At 38.2% G+C, this 15,866-nt stretch overlaps 1 protein-coding gene across 3 annotated transcripts in view; it reads right to left on the reverse strand.

Annotated features, from left to right (window-relative positions):
- Window positions 1-15,866, reverse strand: part of DACH2 (dachshund family transcription factor 2) — a 285,031-nt gene that overhangs the window by 123,670 nt on the left and 145,495 nt on the right. For all 3 annotated transcript variants that reach the window (XM_068697510.1, XM_068697509.1, XM_068697512.1), the window contains exon 2: window positions 15,060-15,175. In XM_068697510.1, the coding sequence (XP_068553611.1) occupies window positions 15,060-15,175 (116 nt within the window). The remainder of the gene's footprint in view (window positions 1-15,059; window positions 15,176-15,866) is intronic.

Here is a 15,866-nt window from a genome sequence, read left to right on the forward strand (position 1 = left end):
ACAATCTTCTATTTACTGCTACGTGGAAGAAAAGCGATCACTGCTGTAACAGTTCTAATAAAGATTAACAAGCAACAAAAGTTCAAAAGGGCTTCTGTAAGTTCCTACACGTAAGTGCAAGCACTGTCTGCATATAACATCGTCTTCGCACATTTTACAGTTACGACTGTCTCTAGGTTGCAGTTTGAAGCGCAGGAATATTATGTGCAGGAGCCTGCATTCTCCAAGGTATGATAGCAAAGGTGCAGCACCGTGTCAGTACCCGCCTCCTCTGAATGACAGCTGGGAATCATTGTAACTAAGACTCCCTGTGACAAGTCATCGCAACGCGGAGCCAATACCTCCAACTTAGCTCAGTACTAGCTCTGTTGTGTCTGAGTCAGGTACGCTGTAAAATTTCAATGATGCCTTTAAATTCTAATGGTTTCAAGCTGCTGTAAACTTCTGCAGCAATCAAAAATAATCTGTCATGGGACTAAGGGGTATGAACATCATGTCATAGCCACTCTGCTGTTAGATTTATTGGAGGGTAAAGCATGTCATTTATGCATCAACTCACAGGAGAAAAAAGCAATCCCTATGAAGTTAATCTAATAATAGACTGGAAAGCAATGATTACTGTTTCATGTGCAGTAGCTATTTGTAGCAGTGGTTGGCCTAATTCAGCAGGCCTTGCCTGTCAGAGCTCTGGGATTAGCAAGTGTTTAGATGAAAATCTATCGGGAAACATCAAGAAATGGTTTAATGAGGAACAAAAGTCTTTATTGTTACATTTAATATTTGCTGAAACTTTTCCATTTGTACCACCACATTTTTAAAAAGCTTACTGGAACTGACATCCTAAATAGAATGCAAATGTTGATGGGCTGTAATTATAATTAATCTACAATAGTTCACCACAATTTCAACATAAAAGTCTGCTCTCACTATTTCCATGAGGGCAGAATGCCCTGAAATTGAGTGCAAGATTGCTTAAAGACACAAGTAATAATCATGGTCTTACTGAAGTATACATATTTTCCATCAACAAAATAATTCGTAGATCTTGGCTGATCAACCTCCTGCCCTCCATATGATACAAGCCAACTGTTGGCATCATCTTAGAGGAGGGGAAGTAAGAAGTAAATCATCACATGCAGCAAAATGGTACAATGGAGACTGGATGTCGGAAGGCCCTGAGTTAGTCCCCAGACCATTCTCATGCCAGGAACCATGCACCTCCCACTAGAGGTGCCTTAAGCAACTCTCAGTTCTTAAAATGATTTAAACAAACAAACAAACAAAAAAGTCAAATCCCTTAATTAGGTTCAAATTCTAATGTTTAAGAGCCCTGGGAAAGATGTTGCCTTTTATCTTCCTTCACTCACTAAGCAAAATTAAGACTAAGCTTGGGAAGATATTTATATAACCTTTTGCTCATAGATATTATTCGCTGTAAATCAGAAATAATTACTCAAACTAAGAAGCAACACATTCCTAGCAAAAGGAGAAAGCAGAAGCTAACCTGATTAATATATACATTACATAGCTAATTCTCACAAATAAAATTCTTAACAAAGAATGAAGGAAATTATACAGGGAAAAAAGAATTCTCTAAATATAGGGGAAAAAACACCCCATATGTACTTCCATGTGTGTCTGAGAGACAAATGGTAGTGGGAGGCAGTGGTAACACAAGGAAAGTTTTAGGCATCCACAGGTCCTTCTTTTCGAAGACATGCAGTCATTTCTACTCCCTCTACTAGAAAAAGACCTTATCAGCAGAACCCTCCTTCAGATAACCATCAGCGGCTACAAAAGATCTAGATTAAAACTGTTACCATAGCCTAGCTGTCCCCTTCTCACGCGATGCTACATAAAAGACGAAATAACTGTGGACTGGAAAATCGGAACATGCATCGAATCCCTGCTCTATCCTTCACACTTCACTTCCATGCTCTGTCCGTGTCCAGCCACCAGCATCAGCCACTGCAGACTACCAGTCTTGACCATTGATTTATGAGAAAGCAACCTCTTCAATTCTATGAAATCAAATATAAAAACTGCATACAGTTGCAGAAAAAAAAATGTGGCTGAAGCAACTTTATTTTTTCTGAGCACATTCTGAAAGAGATGCCTGTAGCCCCGTAGCTGATACTTGTGAAAAATGGTTTCACCAAGCTATTGATTGCAATTGAATGGCATCCCACAAAATCCACTGCAAAATTGCCACTTGTTATTTCACAGGAGAGGAATAGACGGAGAATTTGGTGATCCAGAAGATACAAACATGGGAGTTATATCACTGGCATCTAGCAAAAATTCCTGTGTGGCATGTGAGTGATAACAGTACATGTCACAGTTCACCCATGCTTTTAAAGACCAGTATGACCTTCTTGGGCTGGAAAACAGGAAAACAAACAAAACTAGCTAGCAGATCTATTAACAAAGTGGCTAATCACTTTAGCATTTCAAAATACACAATCTCAAAACTAAGTAATAATTTACTATCCAGTAAACCACTTCTATCTTATTATTTTTATTGTATCAGCACAGAAAGTCTTGAGAGCTACTACACAAACGCACGTTTTGACCATGAGCATTGCTCTATGCCCATGTCTTTTATGATGACAACACAAACTGTCCTCATCTCCTTCTGGTCACAAGCCAAATACACTTCCCGCCTACCCATTAGATTCCAAGGTTTGCTGTTGCCAGTGCAGAAGTCAGACCAGAGAATAAATTCCAAAGCAGAACAGGGACATTCAAGGAAAACTGGCCAGCACAGCCCTTCCATACACAGATATTGCATGCAACCATGCATAGCTGTAGAACTCGCATAAACAGGGTTTGGGGGTTTCTGTCAGAAACCCTGAATGTGCTAAGTCCAGCTGCTCTAGTACCCACCACATCTAAGGTCAAACACAAAAGCTGCCTAACCTGCTCTCTGCCCATTATTTGTTGAATTCCTGCACTTGATCCCTGGCAGCCATCTTTTGGATCCTGAGAGTTTTGTTGAACTTTCAGGGATAAGATTTATCTCTCTCATCCAAACCTTTCCTAATCCTCCTCTTTTTGCAGATGGCACAGACACTGCAGGCATGAGCACAGAAAACCTACCAGAAGTGCTCCTATGATTTATTGCTTCAGATTTCTATCTCTTTTGTATCACTCCTTCTCTTTATTGCCTGGAAATAAACACTAACTTGAAAGGAAAAGAAAAATGGTCACAGAACAGTTTCTAGGATGCTCTGCTTTTCAAATAAGAAGCACGTTGCAGAGGATTTTGGTGTGGGCCATGATACTGAAATGGCTCAGCTAATTGAGGGCAACCTCAAGGTCAACACAAATTGTAGTGTAGACATAAAAGTCAAGGACAAAAAAATAAAGAGGAAAGGCAGAGTAATATGATGCAATGAAAAATGGAGATCAAGAAAGACACATCAGAAAAGGAAGGACATGGTCATATCAATGAGCAAAAAATCTGTTCTTGGGGTATTTTCCTATGCACAATGTACACTGAAGACATTCCATCAAAGAATACAAATTCTGAACAGGATTAGGACTCAGACAATATATAGGATTAATAAGCTACTAGGAAGAAATATTACCTGTAACTAAAAATGGTAATGAAGAAGCTCCAAAACAGGAAGGCAAAAACAACTTTGGTTCATTTCCATTTTGGTTTTAAGGTTTAAAAAGGAGATTCGGATGACAAGTGTTCAACAACCTAACCAGCTGCAAATACAAAGTAGTTTTCTGAAGCCTTATACAGACTAAGCTAATACATTTCAGAAAAAAAAATAAAAATAAATTAAAAAAAAAAAAAAGAGATCAATATATCCATATGTCATATGAGACTACACAGAACACTTTTGTGCTAGGAAATACCAAAACCACTATCTAAATGGCAAAGCCCTCCGAATTGCCATTGAAAGATGGCATGGCTTTCTGGGTCAGCTAAATTTGAATAATAGGGTGTTCTTAGCCCAAATAACCTATTGACTTCCATATATAACAAAATAGAGAGACTCTTTCAAGTGTCTCCTAGATTTAGCAGCTGTTGGTCTGACATTGTCAGCAATGCATCCATCTTAATCACCGTATGATCCTTTCAACTTTTCTTTTTGAGGCTCTGCTTACTTCCTTCCACCCTTAAGTCCCCTCATCTGCCCAAAACATACATCAGCTCAAAGCACTGGATGAATATGAGTTAAAACAATGCATGTGGTTTCTGCTGAACCATCTCTTTGTTTTAGCACATTTTCTGTATGTGTTTGTGTATAAATATGCATCTATGCATGTATTTTTAAACTTATGGACAAAGGAAACCTGTATTTATCTCCTGCTTTACAGGAGATGCCTTCTGGTTACTTCTGTTCTTCTGTTCTGACACAGTCTGCCGTAGGAACTCCCCTCTAACTTCCCTTGCCCATCACCGTGGGCATTTAACTTTTTATTCTCATTATTCTTTTTGATTTTTCTTTGCTTGAAATACAAGACTCCATATGTCTTGCTCTTCTTTAATTGGAAGATGTTAATGCTGTGTACCAGAGGGCACAGTCAAATGAGAGATTGCCATTTGGACAAAATTACATACACGGATATCGCCTAGGGTATATCACCTGTATGAGCACTTGAAGCAGATCACAGCTTTCTTTCTTGCAGAATTTGAGGCAATATTTTAATGCTGTAAACAACATTCAATGTTTTTGAATTGTCCGGTTAAGCTTCTTCAAATTACATGATTCTTAATGGCCCACAATTCACAGTATATGTTGCTAGTTCTTAAAAATGAACCACCTGAATTATAAAAGAAACCTCAGCTATAAGCACTTTTAGTTAATTTTACATCACATTAAACTCTTCTCCAAATTTGAGTCTCATCTGAAAAAGTGAAATATTCCTTTTAAGTCTATGGGTCATAACAGAGTTGGGAGTTCCTTAAAAGGAGAGCAGTCCTTGTATTTCACCACCAAAGCATGAGAAGGCTGCACATCTGAAAGAACTCTAGTATGCTGGGTAATTCACGTTCACTAAGTGGATTAGCTGAAATAAGCATAATAAATGAAAGAGAATAAAATAAAAAACAATTTCACACTAAGTGAAGGCTTGACTTATAGGAAGTGGCAGCTCTGATGGCCCAAGGCATAGAATTAGTTTTGCCATTCGATAATTTGACTGATTCACTCGAGTGGCCAGAAGAGGACATTTTCTGCCTGATTTCAGTGTAATCAAGTCACCTGCTCTACGATTGCCAGGGCCAAGTCAACTGCACTCTGCTGCACCCCGCCTGTGTGCCATGAGTAGCAAGAACAGCGCTTTCTGCATATGTGTGCCGAACTACTGAGCTGTTAACGATAGAGAGGTTAAACGGCATCTGTATGTTCATGTATTTTCATTTGAAACCACACACACAATGTGCAAATAATCTACCCCATTAACTCCTTTATTTACTCAAAGTTTGGGGCTGCTGATGGGATGTTCTCTTACTTCTGTTACATACAGCAAAAAACTTATGCATTACTTTTACCTTTTTAAAAATATATATATATTTTTTTTGACAGATACAAATACAGGGAAAAAAAAGTAATTCCTAGAGACTGAAAATATAAATGACATCTTCTGTCTTAATTAGACATGACTATGAAATTATTTATAAACAATTACAGCAATGTGTTAAATTCATGTAACACCTTTTAAATATAATTTTCCTTTTCATATATCTATATAAAGGCTATAACATACACAGAGAGATTTCGAGGCATATGAGAAACTTGGATGACATGATGTTAGTTTTATTCCTGCCTTGCTGAACAGGGGTCAGACTGGTAAATGCGATATATGTGCTCATCTTTAAGCACATGACCAGTTTCACTGGTTATTATTTATAGCTAACCTTTCAAAGTAATGATTGCATACTGTATGTCAAAAGAACACTATTTTATATTACTGTGGAAAAGAATATTTTCTTCCCTTTATGCAAATATTAGATCAAGATTCCACCAGTCAGGAGAGATAATCCACTTAGAAATATTGTTATTATTAATGCACATCCAATTAATATGCAAATATGGAAAACAGTAATTAAGCACCAGTAAAAAAAAAATATAAGGTGTATTGAAATTATTTCACATTTTTACAACGTATTTTCTACTTGACATATGTTACTCTATGATTCATCCACATTTTTCACAATCGAAGTCCATGATCTGGCAAACCTAATCTGTTAATAAAATGAAAAGGTGACCTTGCTTAATTTAATAAGTCTGTGTAGAAATACTCTTTCAACATGTTAAGGAATTACAAAAAGGTTATCATAGCTCGCTTTCATGGGAGAGTACTCTACCTTTTCCAGCTCATTTCTCAGGCTCTTACTGTAATTCATTAGATTACATAAAAACAATGTAGATCATTATATTTTAATAAAGGCTTTCCTTTCCTAATAAAATGTCTGTCATTTACATTCAGGCATGTATTATATAAAAATACTTCTCTTTCTGAAGTAAAGCTTTTCATATTCTAGTCACAGGAGTTGGTAGCTCTAGGAATTATTCTTCTTTCACAAAGGATTTTTAGGATGAATTCAGATTCTAGACTGAATCCTCCACAACTGTGGTCCTACATTTATCTTTAAAATAGGCACCACACAATAGCAGCAATTCCAGTTGCTACCAGCATGCTTCTCTGTGAAATGAAGAGGTCTCTCTCTTCAGCAAGAGGACAGAGTATAATACTAGGCTTAATGACAGCTTGTTTTTCTTTACACCTATTAATTTTGACTGTGATAAAAAAGTTTATACAACACTAATGCATTTCCAGTGAAATCTTAATATGGACCTCATTCATTGAGAACAATCAGACAGTGAAATCTATTTCAGATATGCTATCTTAATAAAAAAAAAGTGTGCCTCCCCCAAATGCTCCACAAGCAATGTATTTTTTTCATCATGAACCCTAATTTGTGGTGAGCACTTGGCCTCATGTAGCACTGGCTGGGGAGGCCTGAAAGACGAGAACATTTTTCTCACAGCCATGTGAGCTGCTTCTCCGGGAGGGACAGTGGAGGCCTTCATTGCTAAGCTCGCCTCTCTCAGTTTTCCACACACACACAAACATTATGCCAAAATCTTCTCCCCCAGATTGCTACAGCAGTTTATTCCTGCTTTGCATAGTCAGCTAGTCCCCTCTTATTGACTCACAGCAGACTTGGCCTTGTTTGAACCCATTTGCCCTCTTGCTTTCAGCATGCCAAGCTCTGCTCTCTGCAAACCCATGCAAAGGCTAATCCAGAAATCATCAGCAGTGAACGAAAAACTTCTACTTTTGGTTGTCATTGCCTTGCACCGGGATAAATACTTCCAAGAGAAGGGAGAACTAGAAGTCGTGCTTTACAAACCATCATCTTCAGACAAGCAAGACCTCCATGCATCACCTTGGGCGCCGAGCGCCAGCCACTCCCTTAACTCTGAGCTCTTCAGTGTGGCCAGGAAAGAACAAATTAACATCACCTGTCAGCAACCACTTGGCTAAATTCTTTTCCAACTTTGTTTTTCAAATTGTATGTTGCTTCTTTTCATGAACCTAGTCCACACAAGACAACAGAAGGACAAAGAACACTAGGACAACCAAAAGGCAATATTGGTTTGACATACAGGCACTTAATGAATTCACAGTTTTTTGTAAGAATCCTTACAGAACGTGATCTCCAAAATATCGCAGTAAGCAGCAAAACACTTAGGCACTTGTTAAAGCAAACAAGTGATCCAATCCAAATCAATGGGATTACTTGTGTGCTTAATATTAAAAACATTCTTAAGTATTTTGCTTGTTTAGGACTCCAGAAGTCTGTATGACAAGGACTGAAGCACTACAGCTGTTAGATTACATTAAAATTACTTAATCCCTGACCAGAATTATAACGATGGAAATACTTGGATTTAAGTATAGCACATGTTTACTTTTCAATCCAGTGAGATTTATTCCTTGTCTAATTTTTCTGAACAATTTGCAAGAGGGTTGTTTTATCAAGAATTTTGCCAAAATCCAGCTTTAGGAAGTTTCCCTAAGGGAAAATGCACTGCTCAAATCTAATTTCTATCTGAATGCTGCATTTTAAGAGAGTATTACTTAGGTACACAGCACATTTTAGCATTGTAAATAAGTGATGGATCAACATTTTTCTGCAACCAGAGATGCATCATCTATCTAGTTACAATTGCATCTTTTTAAATGGATCCTACAAATAAATTTTAGTTTCCATCCTCTTACAGACATTACCTCTCAAGTCAGAGGAATAAAAATTTAAGTGTGTGCAGGAATCCAGAGCTTAACAGGTCTTCTGAAATACTGCAGGATAAATCTAAAGCAAAGCAGAGGATCAGTAAGGATCTACATGCTCCTTGTCTCTGATGTTGTATTCCATAATATTCAGAGTTCTGCTGTTAGCACAAAATATGCTTCTTCTAAAATGAAGAATCACAATTGAGGCCTTGTCACCCAAAGTAACAGTCCCAAATCTGAAGATGTTTGATTTGCCTACCAGAGGATTATCACCCACAATGCATCGAGGAGCCTTATAAACAGCTAAATCAATAACCCATTCTCTGTTACCATTCATGTAAAAAGTTATTCAATGACAATACAAATTCAACAAATGAAAAAGAAAAGCAGATTCCTATATTAAAATATGAGTGTATAATACATGCAGGCAGTCTGAGATTCTTACACAAGCATTCTTAAGGCATTTAAATACATTTGCTGTGATACTGGTTAAAGCTACCAAATGGAAAACATTTCAGAATGCATTTGAAACATAATCATACGACTGTATAGAAAAATAAAACCTAAAATTAAATAATAGCAATAGTCATGTTATTATTGTCAAATCAGTCCTCTGGACAACAGGGAGAGTTAAAGAAAGCAAATCTTTCATACCTCCCAATACCATATTTGACTTTAAGACATTTCTTAGTGAAGATGTAAAAAAGCAAAAACAGTTTCAAGGGCAGTTATAGATGTGAGGGAAGGAGGCAGACATATTAGGATCATTACAGACCTCAATGCCATCAGACACCAGGCTAACAAAAAGCTGGTAGGAAAGAACGTTGCAGATTATAAAAACAGACAGATGAAAACTTACTGATTCTGTTAGCTATGTGATATTTGGGCCAGCGCTTTCAAATGGTTCCCTTCCATAGGCAAATCAAGACAAATTCAGAGCAGACCTGCCCTAAGTGGCAAGAGAATAGAGTCTTAATTCTCTCACTGTGAACATTTTGGTTGAACTTTGTCATCTGAAAAGATGTAGGAACTCAGCAGGATCAAGTTTTTAAATTTTTTTTGCAAACGCTTACAAATAAAAGTACATTACTGAGTTTCACACTTCTTGGACAATAATTAGTAGCTGAGGCTACGTGTAAATTAGATTTACAACAAGGTTAACCATTCAGTAAATTCTCAACAGCTTTAGGTATTCATTTGTCAAAAATGTAATGTCCCACACAGATAAAGTAGACACTAAAAATGGATCCCTAAAGAAAGATAATATGAAAAGAGAGAAGGAAAGAGGAATCGAGTGACTCATGGTCACTGGATATAGTTTTTCAGATTATCAGAACTCTACTGAATGGCTGTATTATAAGGAGCAATGATAGGATCCTGCATTCCTCATTCACTCAAATTCATGCTCCCTTCAGCATAGAAATTTGCTAGCATGAGATGGGGTGGTACTCAATCATGTGGCATATGTGGTCTTTAATTTTAAAATCCAGTTAAATAGATGTTCTAACATCATTTTTTTATCTAAGAACATTTCATGATAAAATAAAAGAGTGAGCATGTAACTTATTTGTCAGCTTTACTGTGCAGTGGATAACTTTCCTCTGTTACTCACATGAGTTTTCATTTCCCAAAGCTATATGCATTCATTACGACAGTAAAAATGAAGAGTTGCTAAAGAGATATATGCATTTTTATTATTGTTTGAAAAAATAGATCTTTCTACAGTCCTTTGAGCTTCTGAGTGTGTGATTTGTATAAAATATTTCTCATTTTGGGGACACACCAGATGGAGTGCAGGGCACTGTGGGATATGCCATTTATCACAATGACAGTGCGTAGGTAGCACTGATCCTCTCACCACAGGGGGAAGCTAGAGCTGCAAATGTGGAGCAGCATTAAAAGCCTGACGAGCGGAGTTTGGCAACACTTGTACTACTCATTAACTTAATCATATTAATTTATTAGCCATATATATCAAAGTAATTCACTACTGAATTGTCACCAAGAACAATTTATAAACTGTTAACGTTCCCCATCGGCAGCGAAGTGCTGTGGCATCCTTAATCAGTATGTCTGCCTTTGATTAAAAATAATAATTTCTACCAAGCCAGGTAATGCCAACAATGACAAAGTTGTACATATGTTTCTCATTATAAATGGAACTTTAAAGTGACATCTATGACAACCGAAGAAAAAAAGGATAACCATAAACAGTGAAATGAGCCACAGAAATAGGATGTAAACATACAAAAATGCTCGGTTAAGCATTTTGAGAAAGGAAAGGGTTCTTTTAACCTTAAGATCATCTGCTCCGTGCTCTCAGAGGTTCCAGGACTGCTGCCAGCCACGGCAGCCCTACATCTAACACCCCAAGCGGTGAAATCGATCAATAGGTGTTCCGTAAAGTGACCCTGAATGAATGCTTATTCTTCAAATAACTCTTTCTTAAAAAGGAGGCTTCACAGTACAGTACAAACACGGAAACCTTTGGAGCCTGGTTCTGGCAATCCTGGTCCCTGAGCCAATGCTGCACGTGGAGCAGATTTGCTGTCTCCAGCCCTGCTGCACCCCTCCATAAGGGACATCCCTGCTGCCCCGCTCTTCAGACCCAGGGCACCTCTTACAGGTCCTCAGCCAGGAGAGCCTGGAGGGCACCGGAGCAGCACCAGTTCCAGAGGGAAACAAGGCGGAGATCCGTAGAGTCGATAGCACTGGGGAGTTCCCACAGGCCGTGGGGCTGTGCTACCTGACCACAAGCCCACCTCCGTAAAGAGCAGCTGGACACCAAAGATGTTGAATGCCTCTAGTCTCTCCTGTTCCTCTAAAACAGGTAAACCAAATAAAAACGCTTAAAGACAACAGTAAATACTATTGTATCCTCTCTGTTCCACAGAAAGACTAAGTGACTGCTAAATAGCACTGCTGAACTCAAGTAACACATGAAGCTACCGTACTCCTCTAAGTTACTTTTTATCTTTTTCACTTTTTTGTCCAATTTTTTTCTTTTTTTTTCTAGCTCAGAATGCTGTTATTTGGTATATCTATTGAAATATTAATTTCACTAAAATATTAAATACATTAAACTCCTCAGTTCACAAGTTCTTAACTATTAATAAGCCAAAACTTCACATGAAAAATTATTCACGTCTGTACAAACAAGTCAATGTTTTAATTATTACATTCTTACAAACACTAGACAAACAGCTAGTGACACAGAAAATGCTTGTTTTAACTGTCTGCTTATGAAAGTGCTTATGATGTAGCACATCAGGCCTGCCAGGCCACGCAGCTCTGGACAGCAAATCTCAGGAAAATAAAATGGCAAGAGACCTTTTTTTAACATGGATTGCATCCATCTTCCTGGGCCACAGTGCCTCATCAGCCTCAGCTGTGCAATGCCCAGCCCGAAGGCAGTCAGAGTGGCCTGCCCTGCCCCTGAAAGCGGCTTTGTGCCCTGCACTGCAGTGTAACCACCTTCTAGAGGCATGATGATTTCCTCCATAAGCCACCCTCTCTGATACCTTGAAAACAGAGTGGAGCTAGATCACAGGTAGGAGGGCTGAAGTCAGCATGAGTAACTATCAAAAGATCCAGCTGCTCTTTCAGCTTCACTCCGTATCAAGTTTTCTGATCTACAGGTTTAAATCACGTAAAGGATTTCAGCTTCTCTCCACACTGCATGCCACTGCTTCAGAGCCTAGAAGTTACAAAAAATCTATTCTGTAAGTCCCAACTGTCTTGTTAAGATACACTGATCACTGATGACAAAGTCTTATACATTAATAGGAGATGAAGTGGGTTTTTTTGTTACTGTCACTTCATCCCCCTGCACTGTTTGAAGAACAGAGCCTTTGATGACTGGCGCTCGCTGACATACGGGACTTTTCCTTTGCCCTCACAGCAGGCAAGGGCAACGCGCTGATTTCCATGTTTCCTGCAAGAATACAAGAAGCAAAACACTTTCTCCCAAACTAATGCATAATGGGCAGTACTTAAATATCAGCTCTTGGGCATGGTTATCGTGCTGTTTGCTCAAGCCCTTCCTGGTGGCACGCATCCCAGGCACACCGCCTCATCTTTCTCCATCACAACAGCTTTAAGCACCCTGCTGCTCCAGTCTCATCGTAAGTCAAACATTCCCATTCCCCAAAGGTGGAAGGTACCTGCAAATATTTTAAAATGTAGACACTTCACTTACAGCTCCTTCACAAATTACTTATACGTAAACGTGGCTGTGGTCCACTTTGCCAAGATGTAAAAAGAAAAAAAAAATTACACTCTGCGCTGGGAAATGCAGTATGCCTAATTTAACTACCTGTTTATTATGTGAAAATGACCATGTAAACTGAGCTGACACAAACCAAATGGGTGATGAAAATAACAGCACATTTCAAGGAGTGGAAACACAGATGGCTCACTCAAGTCTGCAGGAAGTTACTAATCATCACTCTGTAATACCCTCTACAGACGGGTCGGTGAGCTCTGTGGCCAGAACAGCTACTTCAAGAGACCTCCATCTAACCAACTGCAAGAATGGACACAAACTCCTTCACTTGATCGTCAGAAGACAGAAGAGGAGGGGTAACCAGAGCAAAGCAATCATTAAGTGTTAATAGATATAAATAAAGCTAATGGAGGCTTCATATGCCAGGTGCTCCATCAAGTTTGCAACATCTTAAAATGAATTTACAAGGGGTTCTTGTAGCACCTTTCCTTATCCAGTGCTTACCCCAACTTTCATTACACTGTGTTTTTTTTTCATGAACAAGATAAAACAATAACTCAAGAGCTCCGATTCCTGAGTGATGAGACTATACAGCCAATGGTGTGGAGCTGCTTTGTCACAGGCTGGTGACAGGGACCCATCTCATTTGGGCCCTCAACTACTCTGTCACGCTGTGGAAACGAGCATTTTCTCCTGCCTACAAGCTGCCCGCAAAATTCCCTTTCAGCAGCTCGAGGCATATTGTCTGCGACTCTTGGCATTCGGTCACACGAAGGTTTTCATACAAGGCTCACAAGGTCAGAAAGGCAGCCACCCTGCGCCTCAGCTGAAGGGCAGCCCCCGGGGGCCAATCTCCTTACACAATCCTCCACAAGTTAAATGAGGTAGGATACATCCCAGTCATCACTTCAGACTCCAAACAACATAAAACAATCTAGAAATTCAATTTCAACTTTTTTTTTTTTTTACTCAAACACTGTGATACTTAAAAGATGTGGGAGACTGTATGCATCTATGATGCTATTTTACTATACATATTCAACATTATACAATGTTATATTATACAATATTATACTATACATATTCAACACACTGAGATCGAAAATATTTCCCAATTTAAAGAAATGCAATAATCTGCATAATTTGATACCCTGTTTGCAAAAAACAGGGTGGAAAAGTAATACACAATATTCTGGATTTCTGACAAAAAATTATCAATACAAGGCAGCTTTTGTCCTTTCCTGTCTGTTGGTAATAACACAATACCAAATCCATGAACTTCCTGGGCCAAGAACATGAGAGCTACTAAAAACCTCATTTGTTAACTGCTCACAAGAATAAACACACAACTCTAAATCCCTACTACACGTATTTACAGTATGTGAAGTTGCACTAGCTTGACTGTGGCATCTAAGTGTAGTAAAATGCTTTATAATTATACTAGCTACTACAGCTTCAGAATATTTATTTCTACTTCCACCGTGGTAAGGGCTATTGGTTCACTGTGAAATCTTCACAACACCTGGATTTGTTGGAGAAATTCAAGATCTCAGCTTTGTTACCTTCCTGAACACTGGGACCTACTGGGGCACTTAGTCCCAGTGCAACAGGCTTTGCAAGCAGAGTAATCTGCAAGATCAAGACCAGAATCACTATTCCCCTAAAAATCGCTTATTTAATTCTATTTTTCCAGTAAGTTGCTCTGTGACTTTGTATTCTGCTAAATACTTTACTAAGTTTGGTTATTATGGAGATATAATACATTTAGACTGGACTTTGACAGTAATCCTAAATTTGCTAAGCCACTTGAATATTTAAATAATTACTTTTAGGAATATAGTCAGCTAATATAGCTATATCCTATTGATTTTATTACCAAAATAAACTTACTTGTCTTTGGCACACATCAATTAATAAAAAATTAAAACTCTCATCAAGATAGTGCAAGATTTAATTTAAACTCTACTAATAAATTAATGAAGTGGAATAAAATAATATGCATTAAATTATGTTCAGGGATTGCTTATTATTTCACGTTTTTCTGCTATTTTTCATATTAAGATATTTAATGCAGATTATTAAAATAGAATCCACTGTGGCAATGTGAACTTATCTGCTTATTGAATGTTTCTTCTACAATTCATACACGCATTTTGCTATCTTCCCAGCATACATTAATGATGTTACAATACAATACACATTAGCCACGCTGTTCATATCCCACGAGAACTAAAATACACATGCATTTGAAAGGAAGAAATGCATGCTATGGGGCTCTCTGAGACAATAGTTCATTTTCTCAGTTTTTTTTTCTTTTACTAAAATAACACATTTAATGGAATTTCCTGTAAGGAAATTACAATTAATAAAGGACTAAATTACAAATCCATTAGATTTCAGTCACTGCAGCAACAAAACAGAATTTTCATGAACACTCAAAAAATCCAATAATGTAACCTCTGGTAAAGCTTGAAAAAGCCCTGAAGGACAAGGCAGTTAGATCAATATTAGTTTATTTTAACTGCTGTGCAGTATGAAGAGATGAGGCTGATCATCTGATGGATTTTATTACCTGTCGGAGAGATAAGTCCTGGTGATAAGAGGCCTGGAACTCCATGGGGCAGAAGACGTGCATTTTCTTGTATCGCAACTCCTAGGGAACGCTTGGGGGGTCTTCCTGGTCGTGAGCTGATAAAATAAAAAGATAAATGAAAACACGTTTTATTTTTGAAATATTTGCTTACTATGCACGGTATTGATTTATGTAACACATATGAACATCGACAATACACAAAAATACATTAGAAATTCTTGCCTAGGAAAAAATAAAAATAAGCCAGTCAATTAAGTGTACCACAAGAACCTTACAGATTTCAAATGAACTATCAGTAAACTGCAGAAAACCACTTACAGTTAACACAATTATGGTTCAAAGTCACGCAAACGACTAGAAAACATTTATTTTACCAGCATTAAAACACCAAAACCAAAGCAATCCATATTTCTAGTCCTACTATACCACTGCTTTGGTAATTAATATTTGTTTCTTAATATTCCTGCCTGTAAAATGGAACTTGAGAGATTAAGGGACACCAGAGCTATTCAGATTGGGTCCATTAGAATTTATGAGCTCAGGCTCACATGAATGTAGCCATGCTCTTTCTGGCAACTGCTATGAGCCAGCTCAGGGATGACCAAGCATCTCAGCCTGCCCATCCAGGCTGGCCTCAAGGAGGCACACCTACAGGGACCTCTACAATCCATACACTGGCCAAGCTTTTTCATTATCCAGGGCTTCCCACTTCTTACAGGTCATGAATGGAGAGGGATCTCAGCAGTTCTCAGCTCTGAGGCCATGCACCTGGACTATCCAAGACCG

Source organism: Anas acuta, chromosome 13, assembly GCF_963932015.1.
Source record: "Anas acuta chromosome 13, bAnaAcu1.1, whole genome shotgun sequence".
NCBI classification, from domain to species: Eukaryota; Metazoa; Chordata; class Aves; order Anseriformes; family Anatidae; genus Anas; species Anas acuta.